This window comes from Eublepharis macularius, chromosome 2, assembly GCF_028583425.1.
Source record: "Eublepharis macularius isolate TG4126 chromosome 2, MPM_Emac_v1.0, whole genome shotgun sequence".
In the NCBI taxonomy this organism is placed as follows: domain Eukaryota; kingdom Metazoa; phylum Chordata; class Lepidosauria; order Squamata; family Eublepharidae; genus Eublepharis; species Eublepharis macularius.
This window is the reverse complement of record NC_072791.1, coordinates 203824998-203852012: the sequence shown is the minus strand read 5'-3', so window position 1 is coordinate 203852012 and position 27015 is coordinate 203824998. Positions and strand designations below refer to the sequence as shown.

Genomic DNA, 27015 nt, shown 5'->3' with positions numbered 1-27015 from the left:
TGTAAAAACAGTATTTTATTGAACACTTATGTAACTTCTAAAAAAAAAACTTTTTTTTAACTTTTTAAAAAAGTGCTCCATGGCCAAGACATTATATACCAAGTTTATCCCAAAGTGAATACAAAACCAAAGAATTTACAATGCAAAACACTAACACAGTTTTGGGTGCAATTCATCAGTAACTTCTTTGCAAACCTCTGCTGAAATTTAAGTTTGAAGTCTTTGCTCTTGCAAATGGCTTGGGCAAGAGAGATTTCATGAATGTACAAATCGGTGGTGGCTAAACTACATGTTTCATCCTCTAGCCAAGAGCACAATTCTCATCTCAATTGGGAGTGTATTCATATTTGACACTGCATGAACAGAGAGGAGAACATTGCAGCGCATATATGCCATCCTGAAGTTATATAGAATTCACACTGATAAAAGTTACCCCCCCCTTTGGTATAAATAGGTCATAAATAAAGGTATCGCTGCAAATATGAATACATTACAACAGCAGCTCAAAAGCATATTTTAGAAACCAGCAGTAAAATAACACTTTGGTAAAAAGACACGTCAAGGATATTTTTTTTTCTTTTTAGGTGTGACAAAAAGCAACAATCCAGCCAAAGTTAAGCATATTTTATGCTCCTTTAGTTAAATGAGCATATATTGTACAGAAATATGTTTTACTCTTCCAACAAAATTAAGAGGACTTAAAATTGCATAACCATGGCTAGATAGTACCCAATGACTTTAAAAACAACAACACAGTGCTACAATGATATTTAGTGATGCAATATACCTCAACAACAGTTAAGTACAACTTTTACATCTCTTTTGCTCTATACAAGTAGTAGGCATTTTTGGTGCAAAAAGACATAAATACATCAAACATATTAAAATATCTTCCGCCCATGCAAGGCAGTGGCCTTGCAGATATGTCTGTTTAAAAAAATACTGCACGTCTTCCCGTTATTTTGCTTGGCTAAAAAATATGAACCAAATTTTGCATGCAAGCCAGAGATGTTCTACGTCCCAGTCAAAAAAACAGAATTCAAGTCTGTCCATTTGCTAGCAAAAATAAACACCCTCAAGATAAACACGTTTTCATTCTAGCACAAGCTTTTGTGGACTAAAACCCACTTTGTGAGATTCATCCAACACACCAGTCCCTGGTTTGTGAATACTTATGCAGGAATAAACACTTGTTCATCTTAAAGGTGCCGCAAGGCTATTTCTGATGGAATTTAAGGACAATCTGGCTAAAGTGAAACAACGTAGCTTCACTGACTTCAATGGGAAAGTTAATTGTGTGTTTATATCCTTTTTAGGGAAACCAATGGGATTTTAAGGTGCTTAAGTTTGGCTAGAGAATATGCTCAAGTCCCATAGGTTTCAGCAGGACTTCAGGTATTCCGTGCCTTTTATACATGCTTGCTTTTAAAAGAAAAGGGGGAAAATATACCTTATTGACATACTTTGTTTTAGGAATGCAGTCTTAGCCCTAACATAGGCAAGCATGCCCCTGAAATTAATGGTGCACTCCTAAATCACCAAAATCAAATGCTGTACCTGCGCAACTACTATGAAATCTACTGACCAGCTGGGTCTATGGCACAACTTCTTTCCACCCCCAATCTGTCCAAGTTTTGAATTTTCAACCTTGCTAAGTTTTGCTTGACCATCACGTCACATAAAAAGAAGAAAAAAAGCTACACTTACAAGGGTACTTACTTTTAGTTAAACCCATAAATTTGTTTCAAAATGCACAAACTAAAGTTCTTTTTTAGGAAAATACTCTTGCAAATAAAGTATATAAAGATAAAATACACTTCAAAATTAGGGGTTTGGGTTTTTTTTACATTATTCTATAAAGTGCAGAGAAATCCTTCAGACAGGGAACAACTAACTACTCCCTACGACAGTAGAATGACAGCAGCTTTGCATAGCTTTACTTATAGAAAGTCAATCCTTCTCTTTCTTCAGGAAGTTGGTGGAATGGCCTCTTCAAGTCCCGATTGTTTCTTAGACACTACTAAAGTTGCTTCAGGAATGGCTGGAGGCAACAAATCTCCATTGAGAGATCCTCTGGAACAGTAGGGCTGTCCTGGCAAAACAATGATCAAGGTATTTTAAATGGTGTCTTTGGAAAAAAATTTCCATCAGATCATTTTTAACTTGGCAACACACAAACAACTCAATCTGTCACATGCTATGCATGCATCACAGCTGTGTCTCAGGGATAATAGATGTCTCAGGGATGTAAGAAGGTTATACACAGAGGTTTTTGTTACCATATATTCCTATAACCTGCATGGGAATTTAAGACGACATACTGTTTTTCTTGATGGCAGTCCGAGAAGGGGATCTAATCTTCCTTTCGGGTATATCACACAATGCCATCAACTGGGATGGTGTGTTTCACTGCAATGAACACTGATGCAAGAGCCCTGAATCGCTGCCGTGTTCCATCAAGCACTTTATTGGGCTTGCATTTTGCCATTCAAACACCACCACTTTTTACAACACAGATTAAAAAAAAGACTTGAGAGATTCAGTTTGGAGATTCTCGAAAGTTTATGCTACAGTAAAGTTGGTTAGTCTTAAAGGTGCTACTGGACTCTTTTCAGTCTGGAGAGTGAATAAAGCTGCAGAACATTTACGTGAAGCCACTGGAAGAGGTCATCATCCCGTCCTTTCCTTGCCAGAGATTTGGGCTGGGTTGTCACCAATGTGTGGGTGATACTCAGCTCTATCTCATACTTCCAGCAGATCCCATGGAGGCTGCGGCAATCATAAACTGGTGCCTGGAGACCGTTTGGGGATGGATGAGAGCTAACAAGCTGAAGTTTAGTTCCAACAAAATGGAGGTTCTAGTGGGGGGGGGGGGTTGAGTCAGGAACTAGGATGTCTCCTGTTCTGGACGGGGTTGCACTCTCTCTGAAGGAGGAGGTTTGTAACGGGGGCACTACAAGACCTGGGAGAACCCTTGGAAAAGCAGGTGGACAAGAATGCATTTTCCCCGCTTTGGCTGGTGAGCCAGCTGTAGTCTCTTCTAGGCAAAGAAGGTCTTACCAATGTGGCGTATGCCTTGGTAATACCTAGATTAGACTACTGCAGTGTGCTGTATGTGGAGCTACTTTTGAAGAGTGTCCAGAAGCTAAAACGGGCACAGAATGCTGCAACCAGAATTCTGAATGGAATAGATCACAGGAATCAGATCACTCCAGTTTTGTTCTGCCTACACTGGCGTCCAGGTTGCTTCTGGGCCCAATTCAAGGTGCTGGTATTGACCTTTAAAAACCCTCTATGACATGTGGCCAGTGTATTTTAAGGATTGCTTATTCCCATATTAACTTCCCCAACCACTACATTCATCTTCTGAGGCCCAACTTTGGGTGCCCCACCATATGAGACTAGATGGGTGCCAACTAGAGAAAAGATTGTGGCATCAAAACTATGGAATTCCCTTCCCAAGGAGATTCGTCTGCCCCCTTCCATCATTGTCTTCTGACAGCGGGTGAAGACTTTTATGTTTTCTTTGGCTTACCCTCCCTAACTCCTACTGTAACTCATTCCTGATTTTGTGTCTATTTGTGTAATTGTTTTTCATTGTTTTATACATATGTATGTATTTTAAGTTGGTTTTAATGTTTTTGATCGTTTGCCCCCATGGAGACCCTAAACTGGGGGGAACAGTAGCTTTAAAATGTTTTAAATAAATAAATGGCAGGCAAAAGCCCAACCCAGTTAACACCACACCGTACTTACTGAGCAATGCAGGAGTCTATGCCACTCGTTTCCGAACCGCTTGTTGTCTTAACAAGAGATACTGGGTATCTCCACAAGAATGGGAAAAAATATAACCGATGCATAAAAGCTCTTAACAAAAATACATGCTTGCTCCAAAACTTACTGTCTGCTTCTTCAAGGTGAGTATCTACAGAAGGCTCTGTATCTGACAACGTTCTTCTGCACCGTTGTGATGATCGGTGGGATGAAGAGTTTGTTTCTTTTAGCGAGTGACTGCCCCTACAAATTCAAGAGCATTGCACATTTTACAATTCTTTGTACAACCTTTGTACAATTCTCTCCACTGTGGCTTATTGCACTTTTAAATAGTGCTTATTTGATAAAGATTTTTATTTTATTTTATGTTATTTGTAGTTCGCTATTCTCACTAAAACTCAAGGCAGATTACATAGCGTCAAACAATTAACATCCTATAAGCAACATCCTATAAGGACATCCTATAAGCAATGCAATAGGATTAGGAATGCAGAAATCTAAAATATAGGGTGGGATCTGGCATATTTCCAGATTTGCACTACAGACCTCCAACTTATTCCTCATGCTATTCCCAGAGGTCCCCCGTCTTCCCAGGAATAGCATGTCAGGAAGCATTTCAAGCTGTTATTCCTCATGCTATTCCCAGAGGTCCCCTGTCTTCCCAGGAATAGCATGTCAGGAAGCATTTCAAACAGGACAGAGGAGGTGACAAAGTCCCATACTGCTGGATCCAACCCAGAGCATTGTCCTGAGAGATGGCACAGCAAAATATGGATGCAGAGGAAGGAATAAAGTGGATTCCCCTGCAGGCATACACATACACACCTTTCCAATCCATCACTTCCAATAACCAGGCCACTGTGCAGCACATTTGTGTTACTGGTGAGAATATCTACAGAGGAGCAGGGGTTCTGGATAACCATCTATATGAAGAATGGACTTCATGTTATTGGGAGTAGCCAGGTGCACTGTGGTGTATCCACCTGGCAGCCAGCAAGGAGGGTAGTGAGTTCAGTAGAATACCTATCAGGGCACCCTTTGTGTCCAGAGGTACACAAGGTAGCTTGGTGCACAGAACAAGAGTTTTATAGCACAACACTAGACAGGCCATACAGAGGCAAATGTTTAAAGCAGCTTCCGTTCCCTAGCTGCAAATGGGAGGCCAGTGCCTATGTAGAAGTGGGGTGGAATGCCTCAATTTTTCCTTGCCAAAAAAAAAGAGGGTGCAACAGTGGGAGAATTCAAGTTGTCCCTCTTATGCACATAAAGCACCTTTTATTCAAGTAGAAAAGAGTCCAGTAGCACCTTTAAGACTAATCAACTTTACCATAGCATAAGCTTTCGAGAATCACAGTTCTCTTCTTCAGATATCTATTTGAACAATAGATCTCTATTGTTCTCTAAAGTTCTCTTCTTTATATGCGTCTGAAGAAGAGAACTGTGATTCTCGAAAGCTTGTGCTACGGTAAAGTTGGTTAGTCCTAAAGGTGCTATTGGACTCTTTTCTATTTTTGTTACTACAGACTAACACGGCGAACTCCTCTGGATCTTTTATTCAAGTGACAGCCTTGTGTGGAATTCAGGCAATTCACAATGCCGTACTAAGCAGATCCTTCCAAGTCCACTGAAATCGATGGACTTGGCTCTGCTTAGGATGGTGCTTCCATTCACTCATCTTTAATTATATCTCAGATGGCCAAAGAAACAAATGCAATGTCTACTGGAACACACAAATATAGAAACACAGAAGGGTAACCCACTGAGCATTTGGATAGCTAGACTTAAAGTGATATGGGATTGGGGTTTTCCATTTCAAAAAGATGTTTAATAATTGTTTTATTTATTGATGGCTTCTCCAGGGGCAGCTTACAAGTAAAAAGCAAAGCCAGAAAATCATTAAAATGCCATAAATTTTCAATATAAAAACAAAACAAGCCATTAAAAACAGTCAGTGTTTTAAACCTACCTCTCTGAATTACAGGTACCTGGATAGCTAACGGAACGCTTCATCTAAAAAAAAATTAATAATAAAAATATGTCATTATATACTTCTTTAACTTTTGTTAGTGGCATTTTATATTTTAATGATAGCATGTCTGCAGAGAAATTTTTAACATACAGGCAGCAATTCTGAGAACACTTTCCAGAAGTAGGCCTCATTGAATAAAACAGGACTTACTATAGATCTGATTAAATCTGAATACTTCTGAATAGATCTGCTCTTTTATTTCACCATTACTCCCAAATTACTTAGGACAGCATTTACACTAGCTTTCATTTGAACATTGCTGAGCTGTGCAAAGAAGAAAATCAGCATTTGTGCTAACTACAACCAGAGCTCTCAAACATTACGGATTTCTATTTAAAATGTATATTATCAGTTTTCAGCAATATTCGAAGCAGAATATAAAAAAACCCTAAATACACCATTTAAATACACAAAAAAACTCAGATGAAGCAGATCAGGAGCAGTGGTAACTCAGCTATAAAAAGTGATTTGGAAAAAAAAAGGAAGTTTTAACTTGGCTTCAAAATTAATCATCAATAGTAATGGGGCTACAACAGAGAAGGCTCTGCCTCCTGCAACTGATCCCAGAAAAGAACCATCAGCCAGCATCATCGTCTCAAACTGGTGTTCTATGAAAATGCAAGTTTTAACCTGACATTATGCAAGCAGCAGCACCCCGCCCCCAACAGCCCACCACTCCAACCAACGAATCAACTAAATTGTTCTCCACAAAAAGGGATGTACAACTTGACAAGATATGTGGTGGTTAGAGAAGGAGAATCTCACATCTCACATTTTTTCCTGCGCAGACCAAATACCTGTTCCATACGCTCCATATCTCATTAAAGAGACAGAGGGAACATTTGTGAGAACTATAATCAGACTGCTGTGTGTCTCCTTATTGAATGGAGTCAGTGAAACGCCAGAGAAGCTGTTTTTGTCGGATTCCATTGTGGTTTTCCTTCTCTGGGGCTTTAAGGGCTCGAAGGCAAGCCCAGTTTTTATTTGTTTGCACTGTTCTCCTTAGTCCCACCAAACACATTTTTCTTCTCTTGCGTCCTGATCCTAAATGTGCTTGCTCACAAACAAATCTCACAGCTGTTCTTCACTATAATTATATGCTGTTTACTGCATTGCTGCCTGATAAGAATGCCTGATAGATGCTGGGGATATTCCCTATTACGAATTGTAACTCTGAATTTTTGTAACTGCCAGGAAGAAGGATACCAGAAACTGGACGTGAATGCTAGTACACCTGTTGCAGTTACCACCAGTGTATTTGGAATAATATCCCCCTTGGATTTATGGACATTGCTCCCTATTAACTTTGTATATACGGCATAATTTTGTATCTTGAATATTCTGTATATTATAACTCTATTGAGGCACTGTCATTTCATATGTATAAGCACTGGTCACTTTCTCATTGTAAATTATTGTATATGAGCACTCAGCACTTTACTGTAGTACGTGTGACCACCTTAGGTTTGCTGTGAATTTGTGACCTTCTCTGCTTGTGTTCATTGAATGACTGTATATGACTGCCTGAGAGTTTTCAACTACAAATTGTTTCGGCAGTAACTGTTTTTTGAAATAACTAATAAGATTGAACAAATTTACAATTAAGACGATTTTCATTTAAATTTATTGGACAGGAATTTTTCTTTCGTAGTTAGTTGGTCCCGGCATGGTTTGCTTCTTTTTTTTTGGTTTCATCCGTGACTCCCTCTTCTTCACTGGCACAAACAAGATTACTGGGCACTGGCAGTGCCATCTTAAGCAGACGCCCGTCAATATCCATGGGCTTAAAAGGATGCAACTCTGGTTAGGGCTGCACTGTACAATTTTTTTCCAAATACCCAAATTTACTATCGTGTGTGCAAGTCAGGAGGTACAGCCCACCTCGTCACTTTTGTGCACACGCTTTTTTATATTTAAATTAAGGGGTCAGATCCAAAAGTGCTGTTCTGCTGGTGTAGTGGTACTTATGCCAACATCAAGGCACGTCTGCTGGCAGGGGAGAGCGGCAATTGTTTGTTGATTCCTTCCTCCCACTTTCTCTTCCATGTTTTTTTTCGAGAGTGCCTTGAACGCCCAGGGAATGGAATTTCAGAGGCTGCAGCAGGAGGGGGGAGGCAAGAAAGCCCCTTTCAAGCTTCATTCCCCCCATGAGAGTCTGGATCCAACACAAATTCCCTCTCAAGACCACCTCCCTCCAGCCATCAGAAAAAAATTGTTAAAAATATCCAACCATTTGCACGGGTGAAGGAGACACAGGAGAGACTAGGGGATCCGGGTGAGGCAACTGAAACATCTCTGGCTTAAACTTGGCATTGGCTATTTTCACACATTCTTCCAGTGTCGTGATGAATGTGTCGCAGGTGGCACTGAGCAAGGAGGAAGCTTCATTCATATTCTGCAAACACACAAAAAAAGCCTACGTTGAAGAAAACTAAATGCAGCCTAGGCTTATTGCCTAATAAAACACCTTTGTTGACATAACAGCAACACACTTTTGCAACTTAACTGGCCAACATATCATAGTTGCAAGTTTTTTGTAATGTTCCTCTTTGCTAGTAAACTAGACCTAATTCAATGAACGTGAATGTGACAGAGGCCATGCCACCACAGGAATTCTGGTTGTAACAGGGGGACTTGTGGGGGGGGGATCTCTCATTCCTGCTAAACTGGAAGTGTTTTTACATGTTGATTGAAGCTATATAATTACCAGGAGAACTATTTCCTGTGCTATCAGATATTTTGTACATCTGATTAAATGTTGAATTTCAGAGGGATTTGGTCATTCTGAAAAACATTTTTCTCCCAGTAGCCCTTGGAGTATCCCAACACCTGTCTTGCACCCAACACCATTTAATCCAATTAAACCTTCAACATATCCTGTATTCAGTCTTAAGACTCCATCAGTTGCAGAGTGGGGGCTTTTCCATTATGCCTGGAAACATCTTTTCTCCCCGCACGACTTTTGGAGACTTTCGTACTGAACACCCACCCTGAGGATGAAGAAACTCAAAAGTCTGAGGCCAATCTAGCTGTGACATCTGTCACCCCATTGATCGCCAGGGTTGATTCGGCTGATCTGGCTGGCTAGGCAGGTGCCCCCTTCCTCCCTCACTGCTCCATGTGCGTCCCCTCCCAAAGCTGCGCGCTCGGTGGAAGAGGACGACCACTTTTATGATATTTTGGTTGGGTGTAATATAATGAAGATCCTTTCTTTATTCTTCAGGAGGCCGCTGCACAAACAGCAACAATGATCCTTGTTGAATGCCTTACTGGTCCCCATGAGGATTGCTATGCATCATTGACCTGCCTACCCACTCACCAAACAGGCAATTCTGATCACCTGCTAGGTCAGTCTATGGATCTCCAGTAACGGACTGGCACAAGGGCACCTTATTTTCCCTTTTTATTTAATTCTGTTTTATAACTATAATGTTAACAATTATATACCATTATAAAATTAGGTATTCTAACATAATTATAAAATTATACAATATCTTTAATTTATATATTTAACTATAGTTTGTTTATTATAGTGCAAATAAGTATAGGCTCAGTCAGGGCTTTTTTTCTGGAAAAAGAGGTGGTGGAACTCAGTGGATTGCCCTCGAAGAAAATGGTCACATGGCTGGTGGCCCCGCCCCCTGATCTCCAGGCAGAGGGGAGTTGAGATTGCCCTCCGCGCCGCTCGAGCGGCGCGGAGGGCAATCTAAACTCCCCTCTGCCTGAAGATCAGGGGGCGGGGCCACCAGCCATGTGACCATTTTTAAGAGGTTCCGGAACTCCGTCCCACCGCGTTCCAGCTGAAAAAAGCCCTGGGCTCAGTTAACTAGATGCACTGTCCAGGCACGTCACGTTTAGACATTAAAATATTATTAACCTAACACAAAAAACAGCCAACTGGGGGGTAAAGTTAGCTAACAGACTCTAAGTTTAAAGGAAATAATATTTAAATGTTTAACCATTATCTTAGGACAAGTCAGTAATTTTATTCATGCCTTACTTGCGCAGAACTCCAACAGAGATTTTCAGTTTTGTTCTTAATGGATAAAATCTTATGCTGGCACATATTTTTAAATCCAGAAAGGAAATTACATGCACAACTGTGGGTGCCAAATGCAGCATCCCAGCTGCAGGAAAATCTGGAACAGTTCCCTTTCATCAGTTTTCACATGTGGACAGACCACATTTCAGGTGAACAAAAAGCTCCCTCCCCAAAGAAATGCTACCTCGATGCTTGGCGATGAGTGACTCTCATCATGGTGAACATATTCTTGTATTGTATGCACTTGCTGCATTAACAGGTCACAGTACAGACGAAGTTCAGACATTTTGGTTTTCAGAGATTCATTAGTTTCATTAATTTCTGCAAGAACACAGAAAAACAGGACATGTGGCCAGGCTTACGACTTCCAGTCTCTCGTAAATGTTTACATTTTAATTATCTTACATGACATAAGTGACACATTCTTAACCTTTCTGCACTGACGCTTCCAGACACTGGTCAGTTCCCATCCCCTCCTCTGGTTTCCTAAATATCTACCCATGTAACATGAGCTATGTGGATCTTTGTAGCCCTTTAAATAGCTGAATATATAGGGTAAATATTGTCTTTGCTCTAACGGGCAGAGTGCTTCTGAGGTCATATATGTTCAGTATATATTGACCCAGGATAACTAAGGGTGATCACAAACCTTTCAACAATCGATATCTCCTGTCTGCACACAGGAGCACTCATGCGCAAAGAGAAATCACACACAAGCAGACAATTAATAACAACAACAGTGCTTATATACTGTTCTTCTAGACAGTTTAGTGCCTCACCCAGAGCTGGGAACAAGTTAGTGTTATTGTCTCCACAATCCAGCTGGGGAGCTAGGGCTGAGGGGGGTGGCTTACCCAAGGCTACCTACTGAGCTCATGGCAGCAGTGGGATTCAAACCAGTAGAGTGCTGATTCGCAGCCGAACCACTTAACCACCGTGCTAAAGCAGCTCCCCTACTACGGCAGCTGGGAAATGTGAGCAGAAGGTACCCACAAAGGTGGATTTTCTCTACCTCTCCCTTTTCCCAGTACCCCAAACCATCCTGGAAGCTAATGCTTTGTGAGACCGACGTACACAAAAAGCTACACAGCCCAGGCTGCATCAGAGAAGAAGGGGAACCACATGGAATCAGCCCTACCTCACTCTTGTGCCAATTTAGCCTTTTGCAGCACCACCCAGGAGCAATTTCGTCCAGTTCCCACTAGGGGTGTGCATGCTGGAAATATTCAGATTTCCTGCTTCGGGTTTACCCGAATCGGATTCCCGAAGCGCACACCCCTAGTTCCCACTCCTCACTGCAACCTCCCAAAAGTACATGGCTTTTCATCTACATCTGTCACGCAACCTCCAGCATCAGCTTTTGGAAGGTCTCAGGAGGTTGCGGGGGCAGGAGAAACAGGGAAAGATCTGGGCTCATAAGCACTATAGCATTTGACCATTGTAAGATTCATTCCACTGTTTTGGAACAATTTATTCGTACTATACTATACCCATACTATACTCCTTCAAGTCCATGTGGCTGACCGGGACCACTGAAACGTCACTTTAAGATGTGCAGTCACACCTGCTGGCTTTGTTCTCTGAATATGGGGGTGTTTCAAAGGAGGGAATATCTGGTTTTCGAGAGACAGTGCACATACTCCAAGCAGTGCACTACAATTCCCAAGTGCCTTTAGGCTACGCTCCTACATTCATTTATGCACATGTGAGACTGCAGTCCTAAGTAACCAGAACCAGGCCCCTCTGAACTCACTGGATCTTAGTTCTAAGAGAATGTAGTCACAACTGCTTTTATAAACCTCAGTGAAAAGAATGGAAATAAGCACATGTAACTGCATATGGGACGATGGAAATTTTAATCTTCACAACCACCCCGCAAAGAACAAAAACCAGAATTTACACGCATCACAAGTTTCACCCGGATGCAAGAGTTTAAAAAGCAGGTTTTTGACAAGCAAAACGTTTTCTAAAGCCCTGATACTCCGTATTTTGTAAGATCTGGGTACGTACCTTTTTCTTTCTTTGTTCTGGAGTCTGCCAAACAGGCTTTTGAGCTTCCCAATGCCACCAGCCACCTCTGTCGTTCAGCCGCGTTGACTGCTTTCATGTAGAAATGCTGTTCCCCAGGGATTATTAACTCCATTCTTGTACTGTCTGTTGGATGAACTTACAACAAAGACAGGAATAAAAATGAACTGCTAATAAAAGCGTAGACTTTTAAAAGACTTTGTGGAATAGCAGAGATAATCTTTTCCGAGAGTAACTGTTCCACTCCAAGCTACTGTTTAGTTACAGTATTTATTTATATAAGTATTTTTATTCTGGTTTTTAGGGGGCTTTTTTGTAAAACACACTTTAAATAAACAATTGGAACCAAACCCAAAAAAGCCAATGGCTTGAAAACTGCCATTTGACTGTTCATCCAGGGAGAGTAGAAGTTACTTTGGGAGATCAGAACTCTGCAGGTTCACGATGAGGGTGGTTATTTAAAAGGTAGTAGGGAGATGATACATACATTCAATATAATCCAAACTTACTTTAACTTAAAAATTCTCTCTCCCCCACCCCCACATGCACTCCTTAGTCAACACATCCACAGAGTTTGCATTCTCCATTTCAATGTCTATATGGGACTATGACTGTCGTAGCATTAGTGAACAACTGCTTGTTACTGTTCTGTTTCTCAGTCTTACCTCCTGTGATTTACACCTGGGGTATACGTGCAGCAGAATGAGTTGGGATGAGATTCCACTTTGCAATGTAAATGGGGAATACCACTTCTGAATGCCATCATGCATGGATGGATGGATGGATGAGAAGATATCCCCCATTGTGATTCGTTCTTTTTTAAATCTGCAGGGAGCTTTTTAATGTGGGAAAGCATTCAAAACTGCCATTTTCCATCTGCCGATAGAAGTGTTCCAGCCCACTCCACCACCTCTTCTAAGCTTACAAACTCTCTCAATCCTTCTGAAGGGGGTTGGGTCTGTGGCTCACTGGCAGAGCATCTACTTGGCACGCAGAAGTCTCCAGGTTCAATCCCCAGGATCTCAATCAAAAGGGATCATCAGACAGTAGGTGATATGAAACCTATCTACAGAAGTGCTTTTCCATTCCTGTTCCCCCTAGCTCTTCTTCCTTTTAAAGCACAAGCAACTCCAACGACTCATTTTTGCAATCCTCTTCTCATTCAATTTATGTGAGTCTTGTCACAAAAGTCCTGCTTGGCTTCCACCACCCCTCCCTCTCTCTTTTGGAAAGGCTCCTCTCTTTAGATCACACCTTTGGAATTGCATTGCGTCTTTGGAAAGCAACCTCAGCTTTTCCCCCCCTTCCTGCAAAGCAGGAATCTAAGAGCTCTTCCAACATACTGAAGTTACCATATGCATGGATGCTCTTCCAAACCACAACAACCAGTGACTTGTTTTCATTCTCTGAAAGCTGTGTTGGATCCCACAGACCAAGAATAAAGCTGGCCAAAAAAATTTAAATCAAATATACAGTTAAACTTTGGTTCTATGTCCAAGGCTACTAGTAGGGTTAAGTCCAGCCTATTCAAGTATGCAACACAGGTTTTGTCATATGGGTTTTCCAGCATTCAACGGGGTATATTCAACCATTCATGTACTTCGCAGATTACGATCTTCCCGCTTCCCTCTCGTACTGCAGTCTGCTGATCCTCCTGAAATTTTCTTCCTGGGGGTTAGAGGACACCTGTCCCAAGAACAACATGGTGGAGGTCTGCAGAAGAAGGGGGAAGCAGTAGAAATTGCTGACCCCTCTTCTGCCAAAGGAAATGTCATTCTACTGGAGGAATTGCATGGTAGGATCCTCTCCACTATCTAAAAATAAAGGTGGTGGGGCTTGAACTTGTGACACCACTCTCTCCAATTGACTCTGCATGTGAGCCTCCTGCTTCAAACTGTGTGGGCTGTATGGAATTTTCACTGGTGAGGAGCAGACACGCCAGATACATTCAAAGCAATGGTTCATTTCCCCAGCCTTTTTCTAGGGAGAGGACAACAGGGTCGCACCTTTGAAATCACCCAAACAGGAGAAGTCGCATGCCAAATCTCTCCATGCTTCTTTTTCCTCTTTCTTTAAAAAAAAAGTTCTAATCCACAAACTGCAGCTTCCACCCTTTTAATCCTTACTTATATTCTTATCCCCAATTATATTTATTTTTATTTCATTTACAATATTTGCATTATGCCTTTCTGCCCAAGCAGAGCACCAAGGCAACTTAATTCACCTATAGAAAAGAGTCCAGTAGCACCTTTAAGTTCTCTTCTTCAGATGCACCAGTTCTCTTCTTCGGGTGCATCTGACAAAGAGAACTGTGATTCTCGAAAGCTTGTGCTACAGTAAAGTGGGTTAGTCTTAAAAGGTGCTACTGAACTCTTTTCTATTTTTGCTACTACAGACTAACACAGCTAACTCCTCTGGATCTTAATTCACCTATGAATCCTATTGTCTGAAACTGGAAGATAGTTTGGAATTTTTAAATTTCTTTCCGTTGCTGGTGTACCACAAATTATTAAAAGCTGATTGTTGCTTTAGTAACTTCCAGGTCTGATGGCCAGAATCCACTTTACATTGGGCTTCCCCTGAATTTATTTATTTATTTCAGGTATATTTATATGCTGCCTCTCCACAGTTCTTCTTGAGGCGCTTTTCACTTTAAAAAACCCAGTTCCATAACATCGTTAAAAAAACCAGGAAGTATAAACATAAAAACAATATTAAAAAGTCATTAGAAACAAGACAGATGCATAAAACAAACACTGAGCTCCCTAAAAATATTCATAAAACAGATCTCACACCAGTAGACAATAAACCAGTTATAAAAGATTCAAAATCCATGGCAAAATGGCCAGGTTAAAAGATAGGTTCAATCAACTGATTGATTGCACAGCACCTAAAAGACTATGGTAGGTGCCAGGCGAGCCTCAAGGCAGAGGGCATTCCATAGGTAAGGTTCCACCACCGAAAATGCCCTGTCTCTAGTTGCCAGCCACCTTACCATAAAAGACAGGGACACAGAGAACAGGACTTGGGGAGTCAGATTGTAACTAATACGCTGGACAGTACAGGAGGAGATGGTCTGAAAAACAGACAACTTGGGAGTTTATATTAGTGCAGAATACACTTGAATTGAATATTGCAAGATGCAAATATATGCAGCCTATGTTATATCAACTACATGCATTGGATGCCTGTTTACTTTAAGACCCAATTCAACAGGCTGATATTAACAAGCTTCTTATTGCCAGTCTTACCTTTGATTTCACACACGGCCATCTTTATGCTTCCTTTACTGCCCTTGCAAACGTCATCCTGTGAATCATAGTAAGACAATATCCCATTATCTAGAACAAACCAGCGAGGCTGCCAACCTAGGAAAGAACCATAAAGAGTAAAAAGCAATATTAATCTCATTCTGTTTCATTACAAATATAAGCTCACACAGATATCAGCAATTCTCAGGTATTTAGTAGAAAATAGGATGTGTATTAAAAAAAATTTCAGAAAAAATAGATATTTCCTTTAAAATACACATTTTACACTTACAAAACTAGTATACCTTTGCCAGTTCTAAGTCCTATTTTAGTTTTATTTTCATTTTTTATGAAATAGTATTCTTCTGAACAACTTTTATCTTTGTGTTCAGACTGTAACCTGTAAAGATCACCTGAGTAGTAGTCTTTAACCTTTCCAGACCTGGGATCCAAAGAGCATGTGACAGGAAGTCTTGTGACATCAGAACATATGACAGGAAGAGGAGGAGTCAATTATGAGCAGGACTATGAGCAGGAGCCCAAAGGGCCTGAGGAACCAAGCGGAAGTCCCAGGAGGTGTATCATTGTGAAGAACAAGCCACAGGACAGAGCAGTAAGGAATCGTCTCCACTGAGTAACCTCAGTTCACTGTCCTGCTACTCTTCTCAGCATGCATGCAAAGAGAGGAAGGAGACACAGCTCCCTTGCTTTCTATACAATCAGCCAGTTCAAAAGACAGAAGAACAATGGCAGCTCTGTAAGGACTCACAACCCAACAGCAAGGGCTGCACGACCTGTTCAAAGGTCCTGACCCATAGACTGAATGCCACTAACCTATAGAACAGTGATGGCGAACCTTTTTGAGCCCGAGTGCCCAAACTGCAACACAAAACCAACTTATTTATTTCAAAGTGCCAGCACTGCAATTAAACCTGAATACTGAGGTTTTAGTTAAGAAAAAACAACTCATACAGTTGTCCCAACTAATTAACCTCTCTCTCTCACTCTCTCACTCACTCACTCAGGAGCCACCAATGAAAGTAAAGCAAGTTAAATCAAAGCAGTTTGTCCTTCTTTTGACCAGCAGCCCTGCTTGCAAGCACTCTCTCTCTTTCTCTCTCGCTCAAGAGCCATGACTGAAAGTAAAGCGAGTTAAATCAAAGCAGCTTACTCTTCTTTAGAAAGCCAGCCCCAGCAGCCTTGCTGCTGCCTCCGCTTCCTGCTGCTAAAGAAACAGGCAGCACGGAGGCAGCCTTGAGGAAAAGGAATCACGTGGGCAGGGCCAAAACCCATGTGATCTCTGCTCAGAGCTACTGGAGCGCCGTTGCAGGCGTTCCCCCTCCAAATAAGCCCTGGACCTAGCGATCGGCGACTTGGCTCGTGTGCCCATAGAGAGGGCTCTGCATGCCAGCTGTGGCACGCGTGCCATAGGTTCGCCATCACTGCTATAGAACATGAGGGCACTATTGAACCGCAGTCATAGTTCTGTAAGCCGTGTATGGTCCCTATCACCTGCAAAAGTGCCCAAGTGGTATCCTGCCTCTGATACGGCTTGCTCAGTCTTGCCAAAACCTACAGGCATGATACTAGTGAAGGCAGAGAAAGATTTGCCGAGTTCCACAATGTGGTGGGTTTTGTTTTTAATCATATTCTACAGGTGAATGAACCGCAATAGATTAAGCACAGTGAAACTCTTACAGGAGTGAGGAGGGCTGAAATTAGGACCTACACGAAGCAGGGAATACTGTCTGATCGCAAACTTTTAAACTAGTTTAATCAGCAGAGTAATCAATTACCTGCTGAAGGCGAAATTTTACTTATTGTGGGGGGGGGAGGCTATTGTTTTATTGATAATAATAATCCTTAGCAATTGGTATCATGTTTTTGCAGTTCCAAACATTTCATTCACCTCCTCTTATTATAATTCTTACAAGAACACTACAAGGTAGGCCAGTATTGTTACTTTGGAAGCTGGAGGAAGGATGGACAGGCTAAGGCCGCCTAGTGCATTTATGGCCAAGGAAAGATCATGAAATGGGGTCATGGCCAGTAACAGTTCATTCTATTACGGTGTCTTCTTAAAACAGATTGACACCCTTCAATATCCAATGAAGAGAACAGAAGCGTGTATATCTGCTTAGGATTGCATTGTTTAGCCACTACAAATTACTGGCTATTTGATTCCAGTGTGTATTCCTGGAGTAAAGGCTTTCCTTTTAACTGCCCAGTGATTAGGGCAGGGCCAGACTCACCCCAGCAAATCCAGCAGCCCCCAGAACTTGGCCAGGGAGAGGAGGCAGAGGCAATGATGAAAGCAGCTCCAGCGCAGATGGTCTTGCTGACGTAGAGGGCCTCTCCAGCTCCATGGCAATGGGACACATGCAAATAACATCAGCACAGAACACTACTGGGCCACTGTTATCCTCAGCAGCAGCTGGGGCAGGGAGGGCCTGAAGGAGGCGGGCCCCAGCAGAGGATGGGCCAGTTAGGGGCAGAGTGGGCAGCAAAGGCGGGGAAAAGAAGGGCAGGTTCTTCTTCACTAGACATAGCGGTCCATAAGGCACCCAGAATAGTGGGGATTGTGTAAGCCAGCAGAGAAGGGGGGTGGCCGTATGGGAATGGGGGAGTACCATTTAAGGAGGGTTCGACAGCAGGCCAGGGAAGAAGGGCAGATCCGACTCTAAAGTAGATAGCACAAGAGTCCTGGGAAGAGAGAGGGAAAAGGGGACGCAACCCCTCCTCTTCTCATTTTGCAGCCCAGGGAGCCCTCTTGGGTGGGCTCAACAAGATGGCAGAGGGAAAGCACGCTGGTTTGGTCAAGGGGGGACCACCCCACAAGCAAGCAGCAGTCGCTTCTGTTTGTTAAATTACAAGCTATCCAATGCTTCTTTCACTCACATTCTCTAATATGCAAATTGATTAATTAATTACTTGGTAAGAGACAAACATCCTAAAAGGCAAAAAAGTGAGGAAAAAATCCTTTCATTGGTAGGCTGCTCTGAACATTTATTTAAAACCCTACTCTTAAAAAAAAAAACGGTGAAAAGATAAAGAGGAAGATGTCCACAGTGTTCATTTTGTGAGTTTCACAACAATCTTAACAACAAAGCTCTGTCAAGGAAAAGTAACACTACTATGTATCAGATAAAGTGATCTCTGATTCAAGAAAGCTCTCGCTGGAATAACTGCTTTTAGTATTTAAGGTGCTACTGGACTCATTTTATTTTGCTGCTATAGACTAATATGACCACCTATTTGGAATCTTCCATTTTCCAAGGGATCTCAGGAGCAACCGAGGCAGAATCTGTAAGTACTTTTTAAGAACTAAGCTTTGTAAGGTACTTAATATGTTAGTGACAAGACACTTCCCGATCAGTCATTAATGCCTCTGTCTAAAATGTAAATGTAAATCTGTTATAACTACAATCTGACCAATGCTACCTACTTCAAGAAAGGAGAAAATAAAAAATGTGATTATGAGGCATACCCATTACAACTACAGGATGACCTCAACTGTTCTGAGGATCCCCAACCTCTCGACTGAGAACTCTCCCCTTGATAGGGTTAGCAACTTCCAGATGGGGCCTGAGTTTTCCAGGAACTATAACTGACCTTGAGACTAGAGAGATTAGTTCTTTGGTAGGAAATGGCAGCTAAGCTCCCTCGCCAAACCCCACCCTCCCCAGGCACTGCCCTCAAATCTCCAGGAATTTCCTAGGCCAGAGATGGCAACTCTGTACAAATGCAGCTGTTTCTTCTCATTTCAGCTGATTACATTGTCAGAAATTCTTTTTTTTAATGTTGACTCATCCTGCCTGTCAGGTTTCGCCCTGGACATGGCCTCACCGAATGCTGGGGCACCTGACTTCAGCTCCTGGGGAGTCATCAGGGAATATGCAGGGACCCGCTCTGTGGAAGGAGGGGAGGTATAACCTCACCCTTACTCCCTCTCTGTCCACTTGTAGGCCCGCTCAACCTGACTCGGCCCCTGCCTCCAGCTTTCTCTCTACAATCCTTCACCATCCTCCCTTCCTTGCTCATTCCTCCTCCAATCCACCTTCACACGCCAACTCCACATCTTCACTCCTCCTCTACGAACCCTCTGCTGAGCCTACCTTTATAGGGTTCTGCCAACTGCCTGCCCCTCCCTTCCTCCCAGGCTCTTTCCTATCCCTGATGCCTTCCAGCTGGGTCTAATCTCAGGTGTTTCTCTCTCATCCCAGTTTCTCCTTGCTCTCCTGTTCTTTCTTGCAGGGCTGGGTTAGATGTAGCCCAGCTGGGGCTTTCCTCAGGTGTTCCCCCTTTCCCTCTTCCTTCCTCTCTCTTTCTTCTGTGCAGGGAGGGGCTGGCAGGCCCCTTCCATGCCCCGCAGCGCAGCCTCCTCTGCCTCTACTCACGAGATGCCGCACCAGTCTCCTGGGCTTCAGTCGTATCTTCCAGCTGGCTGTTGCTGCTGGCTCCCCCTTGGGCTTGTGCAGATGCTTCTAACCCCCCTGCCCTGTTATCGGCTTCTGTGGCAGCCCTGCTTGCTTCTTGCCCTTTGGGGTATGGGAGGGTAGTGCGCACCTGGCTGGTTTCTCCTTCTGGCTCCTCTTTCCTTTCACTTGCTGCCTTCTGGAGCCGAGCCACTTCCCTTGGGCTTCCTGGGCCTGCAATTGGGGGTCCATCGGCCTTCAGGTAAGGGGTTTGTGGCAGGTCCGGGGTGCTTGGGGCGCTCCACCCCGGACACTGCCTCTATATCACCTTGTAACATAGTATGCAGGAAACAGCATGGTCACAGCTTATTGCTAATTGCAAAGGGCTTAACAGCGCAATCCTAAACAGAGTTGCACCCTTCTAAACTCATTGAAGTCAATGGGCTTAGAAGGGTGTAACTCTGCTGAACTGTAAAAGATCAGTGTGGAACAATGGCATTTGATTCAGTAGAGTAACCTTGGGCACTTTGTAAATCTGCTTTCCCACATTTTAAAGGAAATAGGATAAAGATGATGTAGGTCAAGATAGCAAGACAAAACAACTCAACAGAGATTCATATGTTTGAAAAAGACTGGTTCCATTATGTAAGTATATGGCAGAAATTCGAGCTTGACTCGAGCAGAGCAGAACAGAAGAGAGACTGCAGAATCAAACAAAGCACCTGTCTCTGCAGTTAAAGGAGACCTGATTAAGCAATTTATGTAACTAAGAGGGGACCTGCACCAAGGGAAAACGTAGTCCTATTGTTCTGGCAGTGAGGAAAACTTTCTGACACAGTGAAAAGGTTGCAATATCCTTTGCCATCCCATAGACAACCCTGTAAACCAAACAAATGAACCAGGATAAAAAGTGCTCATGAATTTGTGGGAAACTAATTTCAATTATTCATTTCATGCCTATTCTATTGTTTTTCTAAAAATTAAGGAAGAGCACACACACTTAGCAAGCATGTCCTTGCTCAGATTTTCTAAATTAAATGACCCCTAAGCAATCCTATTTAAAACCGTATGTCTTATAATTTCATTGTATATCTTTCATACACCTAGTCCTTGCTGAAGTCAAAGATCTGTAGCGAGCTCAAAAATGCTAACATAACTTATGAGCCATATTTAAATTATTTCCGTAAGAAATTCAGGCTCACAAATTAACACAAGAGTTACTGCTTCACATTGTGAGCCCATCAGTAGGAAGTGAGAACAAAATCTTTCCTTCATGAAGGAAAATCCTTTTACTGTAAATTACTCAGAAATGCAGCCTATTTTAATAAAGAAAAAGTGACTATCCGAGTGCTAGTGTTTAATTTCTCAAATGTGATTCCTTTTTAAAAATCACTGTGAATTTATTTATTTATCTACTTCATTTATACTCCACTTTCTCTCCAGCAGAACCTAAAAATGGCTTATATCATCGACCTTGAATTTTTCTCACACGACAGAAGCTAATTTTCTGCACTTTGCACCCATGCTCTCTCAAGCTAATTACAACATGTATTACAGCTTGCTTCCTGTCACTCTAATTTGTAATACCCCCCCTTACCCTCTGCCTGGATTTTAAAGATTCCTACCTTTTTCCAGTCCATGTATTTGATGAAGGGAGCTTTGACTCTTGGAAGCTCATACCCAGGACCCAAATCTTGCTCTTCTACTGCAGACCAACATAGCTACCCACCTGAAACTGTCCTACACTTTATCCTCACGATAAACCCTGTAAGGTTGGTTAGGCAGTGAAAGTGTAACTGGTCCGGTATTACCATCGCAGAGCAAGGATTAAGACCTGGGTCTCCTAGCCCTACTACCTTCAAAACACAGGTTTGTCAGGTATCATGCCTACTTGAGGTCCTATGGAGAATAATATCTGCATTTTCCTACTTTCTATTAATTCTACTTGGAGACTCAATTCCTTAGCATCCTTCCTCTATCCAAACACCTTTCCATATGCTATTATTCAAGATTTTACTTATTTTTAAAAAACACCTTAAATTGCTACTAAGCGCACATTACTAAACAGGCCCAAATACCACACGGTATGGAAAAATCAGTGTATTTCAGGCCTCTATTTGCTCCCAGAGCAGTTAAAGTTAAGTTGCCTTGACAGCATGCAGAAGTCCTAAATTAAATCCCTGATATCTCCATTTAAAATAATCAGGTAGTTGGTTTTATGAAAGACCGCTATTTAAACCCTTGGAGAGCTGTCAGAGTACACAATACTGATCTTGTTGACCAATGGCCTGACTTAATAGAAGGTAGCTTCTTATAAAGCTGTCTGGGAGTCCTATGTAAGCTGCCACTAGCTTCCGGAAGAAAAAGTGGGATATATGTGGAATATAATCTAAAATACTGTCAGACTGGGAATGGTTAGCTCGTAACAGAAAGTGATTGTTCCTCCTAACATACAGTTTATATACACTGTTAAAATTCATCCTACATTTGCTAACTCATCAACAACATTAGGGACTGAAGTGGTCCACATCCACTATGAGTGAATCATTTACTCTTTTGACTAGGTTTTGTTTTCAGCCCTGCTCTCCAATTTTGCATAATACACCTATGTTCTGCAAAACTGGGATATGTTCTCGTCTCTCTTTGTAATAACTCCCCTTTATCCGAGGGGGCGGGGTCTCAGCCAACTCTGTTGTTATATCTGCAACAGACTCACATGATGACTCCTCCAGAATTTGTATCTGTGAAGGTACTGATAAGATGCTATGGGAGGTATTTCTCAACAACATGTTGACAACCACAAAGTGGTGCAAAGCTCCACTTCTCTACATTTAACAGAAGTTTGAACTGGCCTGAGGTTTTCAACTTGTGACTTTTGCCTCCTTATGATAGATTTCCTAACACTCACTGCCAACAACCTAGAAAAACATCCACAACTTACCATTTGAGTCTCACACACACCAGCAGTGGTAACCTGTTTCTTACATTTCCCAAGGCACAGCTTTATGCAATAAAACAAGCCCTAACTTCAGCATAACAGTCCTGTACAATCTCCAGAAACCACATCTCAGTTATGTCTGAATATCACCAGTTAAAATTTCAAATTGGAATTCATTTCAAAGCGAATGCCTCCCTTAATTATAGATGCAGAGGAGTTAGCCGTGTTAGTCTGTAGTAGCAAAATCAAAAAGAGTCCAGTAGCACTTTTAAGACTGTGATTCTCGAAAGCTTCTGCTCCCTTAATCAATAGCCATGGAGAAATATTTCAGAATACAGAATATCTATTGTATAGTAATTCATCCCTAAATAAACAGTGGACCTTAAAAAATAATAGCATCTAAAGACCATAGCCAATTATTTGAGAACAGAAACTTTACTTTTTAAACTAAATATACTTAGGGAGAAGAAAAAAAGCTCAGAGAATATACTTTGCTAGAGTTGTAAATTTTCCAGAAATTCTGAAGGCCACCCCCACCCCCCAAATTGTGTTTTGCTTTTGAGAAAAAAAGACATTTGTGGAAAACTATAATCTATGTAATACTTACCTTCCTATCAAACCTTTTACTGATATAACAGCATAAAAGACATCATTCACAACTCAGTTAACATATAAAATTGTACTCTTTGGCATATTTATGGAAAAGTATAAATGACTGTTTTCTGTAAGAAAACTGCAAATATTTGAGAAAGAGTTGCAAACTGCTGCACCTAATGCTACCACAGCTCATGTATCTTAACTTTTGCTATGTGAGAAGTAGGAAAAAATAAAGAAGAAAGAAAACCAATTCTGTACTAAACAAAATAAAGTGTATTACTAGGACAGAAGCTCACAGTCACAACAGGGCCAATTCTGCACGGCTTACCTGAAGCTGGGACATTGCAGAACATGCCGGCAAAAATGCGGAAGATTGCGTTTTCTCGCACAAGTTTTGCACGACATTGCGCAAAACTCACGTGAGAAAACGCAATCTTTCGCGTTTTCACTGGCATGTTCCGCAATGTCCTGCAACGTTCCAGCTTTAGGTAAGCCGTGCGGAATCGGCCCTGATAAGAATACCAGCATATTGTTAAACATTATATCTAACATTCAAAACACTGAACTCTTTAATAATGTATTATAATTAAAAACATTATAGCATATAAACCATTGCCACATAATTTACAATTAATCAAAAACAGTTCTTGAAAATGCTGTGTATGTCTACAGTATAGATAGGAATTTTCATTATCTAAGGCTGTAGATTGGATTACATAAATACCATACTACACATTTTGAGTAAAATCTTGCATTTCAATTCACTCATTTCAAAAGAGAAAAGAATCATATATTTTTTAGTGTTTCTCAAAAATTTTCCTATTTCTCTTTTAAAAATGGGGGGGGGGGAATCTGAAGAATTCTTCATATGTTTGGAATGAGTTACATGCTTTGAAAGACAATGTTTTTCTCTAAGTCATAAAGAACATGTTTCTTAGGAGTTTCCTCCCCCCTCCCCTCAGTGTTTCTCCAAATTTCTCAATTGTTCCACTGGGAAAGTTCAAAAAGAGACCAGACTCTTTCATGCTATATGTCTGAGCATGAAAAACCTTGCCTTAAGAAACATTTCAATCATTCCAAAAAGAAAATATTTCATAGGGTTTTTTTCCCCAGTCCTCTCTCAAACTTCCCAATTTTTCTGTAGGGGGGAAATCCTTATGGAGGGGAATGGGAAATTCCCCACAAAAAATGTTTTCCATTTTTTCCTCACCAGATTTTTACATCTCTGTGCTTTACACGCATATAATGAATAGTTGGTTCAGCTACAGCTGTTGATAACGTGGTTGCTGAAAACCTCTGCCATGACGACGCTACTACGCCAAAAGAAGGTCTGGCCATTATGAAGTAGCTCTTTATGTAGCGAGCTTTTGAGCATTTACTAATAATAACAGCAATAACTGTGTTTATATACCACTCTTCTAGAGACAGGGTTCCCTGTGAATTTGTAGTGAATTCATAGAGAGTCATTAACGTGGATATGAATGTACTGGAAAGCTGCCGCTTTGTTTGTAGGCCCAGAATGGTAAGCATAAAGTCAGTCAGAGTGCGTGATCCCATTTACAGCCAATGGCAGTAATCATTCAGTAGCAAGTATTAAAACAGTTCAATCAAAGGCACCAAATCCCACAGGGTTGAAAGCAAAACTTTTTTTCAGGGTGGGGGAGGCTATCTACTCATTCAGTGGTGTGGTTTATACCAGTTTCTTAAGGGTTCTTAAGACTATAATCTTAAGGACAATTAAGTTTGGCTGATGATGACACAGACAGGGGTTGACCCTCTCAGCAGACACAGGATGTCTCCTCACATTACTCATCCTGAACAAATTTTCCTGTTCTATTTAAAAAAAAAACACCCACGAAGCCCACATTCAACAATAGAACCATGAGACTTATCTGGGCACCTATGATTCAACTGGTGCGGGTCTAGGGTTGCCAGCCTCCAGGTAGTGGCTGGAGATCTCCCGGAATTACAACTGGTCTCCAGGCCACAGAGATCAGTTCACCTGGAGAAAATGGCTACATTGGTGGGTGGACTCTATGGAATTATGCCATGCCGAGGTCCTTTCCCTACCCAAACCACACTTTCTCCAGGTTTTTCCACGTTTCACCCCCCAGATCTCCAGGAATTTCCCAACTTGGAGCTGGCTATGTGGGTCTGAACTGATCTCCACACAAAAAAGCCTACAGATTTTTGATTGGGGAGCCTGTGGAAGAATGAGGGTGGAGAATGTTTACTAGCAGACTAAATGTTCTGAGGCACAGAACCTAGGCCATATTAGCCAAATCCTGCAGTACACATTAAGCATCTATCTTTAACTTTCCCAGTCCATTCAGGCATAATTTTTATCCTGTGAAACCATCAGGCCTCATTTGTTCAAAAGACCTTCAAAGGAAACAGTGGCAGAGCATCTGCTTTTGCACTCAGAAGGTGCCAGGTTCAATCCCACTAAAAGGAGATAAGATTGGAGTCCAGTTGCACCTTAGAGACCAAATAGATTTCCAGGGCATGAGCTATGAGAGTCAACGCTCCCTTCTTCAGATACATTTAGAATTTATTTATTTGTCATTTACAGCCCACCTTTCTCACTAAGATTCAAGGCACATTACATAATGTGAAATTAGTACAATCAGTATCAAGGACATTTCCATACAGTATCAAGGACATTTCCAGGGTTTTATCCAACCGGAAGGTGGGAGGAGTATTTAAAGCACAGGTTAAGAGTAAAGTAAGAAGGAAGCTCTGACTCTCCAAAGCTCATATCCTGGAAATCTAGTTGGTCTTTAAAGTGCAACTGGACCCAAATCTTGCTCTTCTATTGCAGACCAACATGGCCACCCACCTGAAACTATCTAAAGGGGTGCATCTGATGAAGAGAACTGTGGTACCAGAAAGCTTATGCTACAGTGAAGTTGGTTAGTCTTAAAGGTGCTACTGGACTCTTTTCTGTCTAAAAGGAGGTAATAGGTGATGTTACAGACCTGAGACTCCTGACAGTCAGAGTAGACAGACAATACTGACCTTGAAATGGTTTGACACAGAAGCGGGTGCCCAAAAAACCTGTCTGGAGACTCTTTTTTCCCCTGTGCTGATGAAGATCTCAGAATGGAGGCTCCCCACGTCTCCAACCCCCCAGATGCTTCAAAGCCCCCCATTACCTGTGATATAATTGGTCCACTTGTACAGAACTCCTTCCATCCTTCAAAGCGGCGGTTGGCGCAGCATCCTGGTCTCTCCCTCCTCCGGGGAAAGAGCAGCAGAAACGAGGGGGGCTCCTCGCGTGGCCTCTTCCCTGCACCACTCCGGAGCGGCAAGCCCTTATGGACATTGACAGCTGAGCGGCTTAGCTTGGAGCGCGGCGGCGGCGGCGGCAGCAGCAGCCTTTGAATCCGGCCGGCTCTGGAGCTGGGCTGGGGGCACGTGCAACAGCAGCGCCCGCGGGCTCATTCATTGCCTATGCGCATCGCCGCCACTGGGGGGAAAGGAAGAGATTACCAAAGCAAAGCCCACTCCGCGCCCCAGGCACCTCTTTGCATCGGCTCCGATTACTTCCCAGCCTCTTTCTTTCCTTTTCTCCTTCCCCCTCCTTTGCCCGACGTCGACCCTGACGTCTCATTTACTTCCTGGAGGAAAGGGGCTGGCTTTTAAAAATGGGGGGGGGGGACTGTCATGCGCGCAGCCACAGTTGGAAGTGGTAATGCACGCACGCAAGCGCACTCGCCCAGCAAAGGGCCTTTAAAAAAGTATAAACCCGCTATGCACGACACCCAGTCTCTACTGAGCTACCACGCCTTCTTTCCTATAGCCTCCAGGTCCGATGCGCATTTATTGGCGATTCAACTGTGCAATACGCAGCAAACCTTACGCTGCTTAACTGCAAACGCGCATGGGATAGGATCGGGCCGGCGCTGCGCTTTTAAAAAGCGCCCTGAGTTCTTCCCATC

At 42.2% G+C, this 27015-nt stretch overlaps 1 protein-coding gene across 1 annotated transcript; it reads right to left on the bottom strand.

Moving 5' to 3' along the window:
• On the bottom strand, nt 1–26632 carry PLEKHA3 (pleckstrin homology domain containing A3). Its single transcript, XM_054972952.1, has 8 exons — nt 26230–26632; nt 15125–15241; nt 11856–12011; nt 10030–10166; nt 8034–8198; nt 5741–5784; nt 3902–4017; nt 1–2092 (listed from the first exon to the last, which is right to left on the bottom strand). The coding sequence occupies exons 1-8, from the start codon at nt 26267–26269 to the stop codon at nt 1968–1970; spliced, it is 900 nt and encodes a 299-aa protein (XP_054828927.1). The 5' UTR covers nt 26270–26632; the 3' UTR covers nt 1–1967.
• Nucleotides 26633–27015: the final 383 nt, after the last annotated feature.